Source organism: Nannospalax galili, unplaced genomic scaffold (genome assembly GCF_000622305.1).
Source record: "Nannospalax galili isolate Female #2095 unplaced genomic scaffold, S.galili_v1.0 scaffold743, whole genome shotgun sequence".
Classification (NCBI taxonomy): domain Eukaryota; kingdom Metazoa; phylum Chordata; class Mammalia; order Rodentia; family Spalacidae; genus Nannospalax; species Nannospalax galili.
The window spans coordinates 226381-233218 of record NW_008349552.1 but is presented as its reverse complement, the minus strand read 5'-3'; the positions used below and the strand labels follow the sequence as shown (position 1 = coordinate 233218).

Sequence of the window (6838 nt, the reverse complement as noted above, 5' to 3'; positions counted from 1 at the left end):
CAAGAACGTGTGGCAGAGGATTTCACACATGGCGGACTGAAAAGCAGAGAATAAGGCTTAGACCCAGAAGCCTGGGCTATCACCTTCAAAAGCCTGCTTCTAGTGGCCTTCTGCCAGTGAGGCCCATCGCCTGAAGGTCATACAGCCTCCCAATACAGTACTACTAACTGGGGATCAACACATGAGCCTGTGGGAACCATTGAAATGATAAGATCCTGCCAGATAAGACCTTCAGAGGAAGAGGGAATGGATGGACTCTCCTACTCTCCTTGAAACAGAGATGATGGCCCAGCCAATCCAACACAGCCCAACCGAGCTCCATCTTATCCTGTAAAAGAGGAAGCTGTGTTCACGGACATGATCCCTTCTCCCATTTTCTTCAAGGAACCGCCAGCCCAACACGTGGCCCTGGAGAGGAAGACCTAAGCCACAGATGTGCAAACAACAAGGCAGATGCAAAAATAATTTATTGTAAATGTTTTTAAATCTGTGTATTAAAATTCTTCATTATATTAAAAAAATACAAGCATGCTAAGGTCCACATTTGACATACAAAACATAATGAGGAAGAACAGAAATCCATTGGTTTCACCAATTTAAGGAACTATCCTTAAAGTGAGACAGTGAATTACAATATATGTCTCCGAGAGTTAAATAAGAAAGTAAATTCACATTATTCAGAGCCCAGAGTCATAAGCCTCTCTTGATGCAGACTCTCTACAACTGCCCACACATGACTTGCAGTCACAGCTAATCTAGCTGAGAGATGAGGCTGGGGAATCTCTCTCTATAAGACCCTGAAACTCTTTGTCCTAGACAACTTCCAGGAAGGTAATTTCCCCAACAAAACAAATATTCTATTTCCTCATGACAGGCAATTCCACATCCCATGGATGACTGATGCAGTCACCAGAATTCCTCCCACCCCCTAAATGACAGGCATACCACATTCAACAGTTTGTTTCAAGAGGACAGGGGCTCTCTGCTTCACAACCATTTACAGGAAGACACAGAAACAACATCTAAAGACTCTGTGACCCACAGAAAACCTGGAGACATGAGGCAATGTAAAGCCAACGTGTGGTCTCACTAGCAGAAAGAGTCTTAACTATTCTCAGACAACTTTAATTTTAAAAAATGCGTGTGTAACAATCTAATATAATGGCAGCATGTTCAAAATTCACAAATCTAAGTTTTCAAAAGAAAAGATTCTCAGGCAGTCTCAGGAACAATGAAGCAAAATAAGAATCATCTCTTGTATGTGACACTCGATGTGCTGAGGCTCAGCTCTCAATACACACAGGTAAGGCAGTGAAAGCAGGTGGAGGCTACACTGCTCACGTCTTGGAAAGTGCTTTCCTTTTCCCCACAACCAGGCTTAGAGGTAGATCAAATGTAATGGCATGTAGAGAAGAGATTTCAGTGAGCAGTTTGATCAGTTCTCCTCCTGGCTACCTGCTCCTCCCTGCGCTGTCAGCACAGGCTAGCCAGATCCTATCTAAAACAAGAGCGGGTATCATCCATGTACTAAAGCAAAGGCAGCCATATGTGGGTGGATGCCGCTGATGCTTTAAAGACAGTCAGGATCTCACATTGTGATGACCATCCCAGGCCCATCTAGCTTCCTGGACCCAGCTGGGACAGCTCTCCTTAAGGGCCTGGCTGGTTGTGGAGCCAGACATCCTAATGGTGCAAAATCAGAGGGAGGGACTGTCTCCAGCCTCTGGTCACTGCTAGATACTTTTCTGAATTCTCTTCATTCCAAAATTCAGCAGAGCACTGCTTTCTAACAGAGACCAACCTCCACCACTTCACTCTGGGAAAAAAAAAAAGGAATCAAAGGTTACCGCAATGCTGTTTTAATTGTCAAACTAGAATCACCTGGGAAGAGAGTCTCAGAGAGGGATTGTCTAGATCAGGTTGGCCTGTGGGTGTGTCTATGGGGGACTGTGTTGACTGCCTTAATTGATATGGGAAGATACCACCTGAAAGTGAATGGCACCTTTCAAAGGATTTGGGCCCTGAACTTTGTATGTGAAGAGAAAGCTAGCTCAGTACTAAGCATGCACGCATTCATCTCTCTGGGCTCCTAACTGTGGATGTGATTGACTAGCAGTTCAAGTTCCCGCCACCTCGATGTCCCTGCAATAACAGACTATAACTTTGAATTGTGAGCTAAAATAAATACTTCTTGAAGTTGCTTTGTGTCAGAGTATTTTATCCCAGCAAAACAAACAAGACTAGAACTTTCACTGATTTTGAAAACCAAAATTATTTTAATATTTATGTTTTCATATGGTTTCATTGAGTTAGAAATATGAAGTCTTAGGTAAAATTGGAATGGTCATCAGTTCCAAATGGAGGAAGTTTACTCTCTGTGTGCACTGTAGGCTCATGTTGACAACTCTTTTCAAAAGGCCACGTTTAATGGATGCTACTTTTTGGTATGAGTTGTGACAAATACATTGGTGTGACCTTTTGGATAATGAGGACATTTTAACATTTGGCCATTCTTTGTAAACTAAGATCACAACAATCACTCTAAGGTGATTTAAGCCACCTACAATGTGCCAGGAGAAACTCTGATGTGGGAAATGGTATGAAGTGTCTGGCTAGCTTAGAGGTGCTGGCGAAGGGCCCTGGCAGACACTGCACAGAAAGAACTTGCTGTTCTACAGTAGAGTTCTTCATTGTTACAGTCTGCTTTTCCCACAGCTTTCCCACTGCTCTGTTTATAGGCTGCAAGCTCAAAACCATGACCATGGACTATGGAGCAGTGAACAGATAACTGATTTGACACAATACAAGCCAACAACAGTGCCAGACCAAGCCATCTGCCTCCAGTCTGTCCACTTGCTTATCACTCTGGTTCTGACTTCTTTGCTTTCTCTACTTACCATAAAGCAAGAGAGATTCTGGGTCAAGCCCCAGACCCTCACAACCAGGCACACTCTGATCGTGGAAATTCTGTAGCAAAATACCAAGCAGCAACTCCTCACTCATCATGTACTTCATAAAGCCGTCATCGTCATCTGTAGATGGAACTCCAAACTGCAGGTCATAGGTTACCGTGGCATTTTCAACACTGAAAGCCAAATCATTAAAACACATAAATAGACCTTGTAACATAGAATCATACTGAAACTCAGAAATCAATTTTAGCAGTGGCATTTGTTTAGCCCCACAGCTTCCTCTAATCATCTGCAGGGGGTGCACCATGGAGAATGTGCTGCCCTACAGCCCTTCTCCATAGGTCTATCACACAACCACCAACTGCTCACACTACAGGGGTCCATTAGGAGAGGCCCTCTAAGGGAGAGACAGCCAACTACTGGCAAGAAAGACTGATAGTTGGCACAGCATCCGTTCTGACACCAGCCCTTCATCCTCTGCGGTAAGCCAGGAAGCCTGGCCTTTCCTCCTCGAGTATTCTCATCTCCGTGTTTGTAATACTGCCGCCATAAGAACACAGTGAAGCTATTCAGTTTAATGGGTTCTTTTTTAACATTTGTTTATTCTTTCACAATTTCTTACACATTTGTGTGTGTGTGTGTGTGTGTGTGTGTGTGTGTGTGTGTGTACTTTGAACATACCAGTTCTTAACCATATAAAAGTGATTATGGTCAGGCCCATAGCTCCCTACCATAAGGTGGGTCCAGACCTTTTGCTCTCCCAGAGAATGCCCTGTGCACTAACAGTGAATCATGCCTCCTGTGTTTGGAGGAAGAGCTCCCCATTTCCATTTCCAGAGACCCCCTAAGGCATGATGACCAAGAATTTTAACTCCTAGTAATGAGATCTAAGGACATCTCACCCCGAGGAAGCCCTAACCCTTTCATCTTCCAGGGACATATTTTTCTTCTTTTTCAGAGTAAAAATAATTATAGGTCCATTCTTTAATTAGTAGTTGATGCTGCTTTTTAATATGCTACTCCCACATTTAATTTGCTCACAGGTATTCTATTGCTTTGGTTCGTGATGGCCCAGATTAAGCTGAGCAATAAAATCATTAACAGGAGGTCAGATCAGAGAGTATTTCTTCAGGGCGCGTTTTATAGATGCTCTACTCACACCAGCATGAATCAGGCCACTGCCCTGCTTAAGGCTGGGCACCGGGCTCCCTCTTGTGGCCAAATGTCACATAGGCCAATAATCATACATTTAATACAGCACATTTAGTACAATAATTGTAATGTGGCTGATGATTCCCTTTGTAAACTGTACCACTAGCAAAGGAGTGCGCCAAACGCCAGTGCAGCAAATAAATAGCACAGAGTTTGGACTCTGAAGAAACTCACAGTTACAAGGATGCCATGAAGGCAGTCTAGAAAGCCCATTTAGCCCAACCCTGTGTCTTCAGTTCCCCACCCCCTCATCTCACCTCATGAATTTATAAAAGGCAGAATTTTGAAAGATGGTTTTCTGTGGACTTTGCCTCAACAGACCACCACTGTAATGAGTTTAGCAACTGACAAGGCAAAGAGCACTTTCAGGTTCCTGTTGGGTTAGTCCAGGACAGTGGTCAGGACCCCTCTGTAGACACAGATACATGTGCTAAGATGGGGCTGTGTAAGTTCATGTGTAAGTTCATCCTATTGGAAGTGATGGCTTTTGTTTCTCAGGTCAACATTTTAGAAACTCTGAGTGGCCAATTTTAAAATAAAATTAAAAAGGAGCTGGAGGGATAGCTCAGCAGTTAAGAGCACTGGTCACTCTTGCACAGAACCAATTTGGTTCCCAGCACCTACATGGTGGCTCACAATGATCTATACTTCTAGGTCCAGGATCCAATGCCCTATTCTGGGCACACATGTAGTGCACTTATATACATGTGGGCAAAACATTCAAATATATAAATTTTTTAAAGTAAACAAGTCCTTAAAAATAAATTAGGTATAGGCTAATTAAATATGTAGCTCGGGAGAATACTTGCCTAGCATGCATGAAGCCCTGAGTTTAGTCCACAGCGCTACACAAAATACATCATGAACACATGCCTATAATCCTAGTATGTGAATACAGGAGGATCAAGAAGTTCAAGTTCATCCTCAGTTACACAGAAAGTTTAAAGTCAGCCTGAACTACATGAGACTGTCTCAAAAAAACATCATTTTTCTAAAGTTTCTTTATCTAAGATACTAAAGTCCCTTGGTTTTTCCTTCAAAGAACATTTTTTAAAGATTAACTTTTTAATTTATGTGTGTGTGTGCAGGTGCCCTCAGGAACATCAGATGCCCTGGAGCTGGAGTTATAGGAGGCTGTGAGCCTTCCGACATGGGTGTTGGAACCACACTCAGGTCCTCTGGAGGAGCAGGACGCGCTCTTGATGGTGTGTCATCTCTCTAGCCCCTCAACTTTTAAAACCAGGATCTCTAACACTCAGCCTTGGCCTGATGAGTGTGGGAGAAAGGAGGGAGAAGACACCTACAGTGTCTTTATATTTTAACATTAAGGGGAGTGTACGCCTGAATCACTTTGCCTTCCAAAACAAAGCAGGACCAGGATCTTGCCACTTCCATCACATTGCTGAGATTTACTTCTGTTTCTACCCTTATTTATTTGCACATTCACTGTTAAAAAGGAATGGTTTCCCTTAGGCTCTCTCCATGTGGCCTTAGTTGAATCACATAACTAATTTTGGATTCTTCTTCTGCTTTGAAAAATAGCAGAACTGAGCTGAGAGGTTTCCAAGGACCATCCCAGCACCAACAGTCTGTAATTCTGTTAATAGGCGCACCTTCCTTGCTCTGAGGCTCAGGGAAATCCCCATAGGTGAATGGTGACAGGTTGGGTCAGTAGGTAGGTATTCCTCAGAGAAAGAGAGCAAGATAGAAAGCTCTGTGCTCTTACCTGAAATTTACCATGCCAGCAGAAGTGAAATAACGACTCAGAGACGGTGACTCATTGTACATATCTGTGAGCTAAAACACAGAAAGAAAATAACTACACATGTCACTATGATCATCTTACATGTCACCTATAGAACAAAACTACTTCTGGACTGTGATGGTTTGAATGAGAACGTCCCCCCATAAGCTCCAAGCATTTGAGCATTTTACCCCCATTTAGTGGTGCTTTTTGGGGGCGGGGGTCATGGAACTTTGGGGAAATTTTGTTTGGGGAACTTCATGTCAATGGGGTGGGTTTGGAGAATAGAGAGCCGTGTCCCACGTCTAGTCTGTCTCTGCTTCCTGTGCCCGCTTGAAGTCATGAGCACTCAGCTTCTGCTCTGGCTGCCTCCTGCCATGCCTTCCCACCATGATGGACTCTTATCCCTCTGGAGCCATAAACTCAATAACTCTTCCTTCTGTAAGTTGCCTTGGTCATGGTTTATCACAGCAACAAAAAAGTAACTAACAAAGACAAAGGAGGTTTCACTCTAGGAATTCACTTATCTAAGGGTTCTGGATTCAGACTAGGAAAGTGTAAGCAGACCACAAATCAAAGCTCAAGTTAATACTCATTAAGAAGAATCTCACTGAAAGTCAGGCCTAGTGGTTCACACCCACAGTCCCAGCATTCTCAAGGCTAATAGAGGGGGATTCCCCAAAAATTCAAGGCAACCCTAGTCTTTATAGTGAGTTCTAGACCAGCCAGAGCTACACAGTGAAACCCTGTCTCAAAAAGAAAGAAAGAGGGGCTGGAGAGATGGCTCAGAAGTTAAGAACACTGGCTGTTCTTGAAGAAGACCCGATTTCGAATCCCAGCACGCACATGGCCACTAACAATTATCCATAACTCCAGTTCCAGGGGATCTGACAGCCTCTTCTGTCCTCTGCTGGCATTGCACGACATGGGTGCACTTACCTACATGCAGGCAATACACACGTACACATAG

The 6838-nt window shown here is 43.5% G+C and overlaps 1 protein-coding gene across 1 annotated transcript in view; it reads right to left on the bottom strand.

Moving 5' to 3' along the window:
• Positions 1 to 86: 86 nt before the first annotated feature.
• LOC103745105 (TPA-induced transmembrane protein) overlaps positions 87 to 6838 on the bottom strand; it is a 38894-nt gene continuing 32142 nt past the window's right edge. The window contains 3 exon segments of the mRNA XM_029570361.1: positions 87 to 1816; positions 2898 to 3085; positions 5851 to 5921. Of these exon segments, the coding sequence (XP_029426221.1) occupies positions 1812 to 1816; positions 2898 to 3085; positions 5851 to 5921 (264 nt within the window). The 3' untranslated portion in view covers positions 87 to 1811.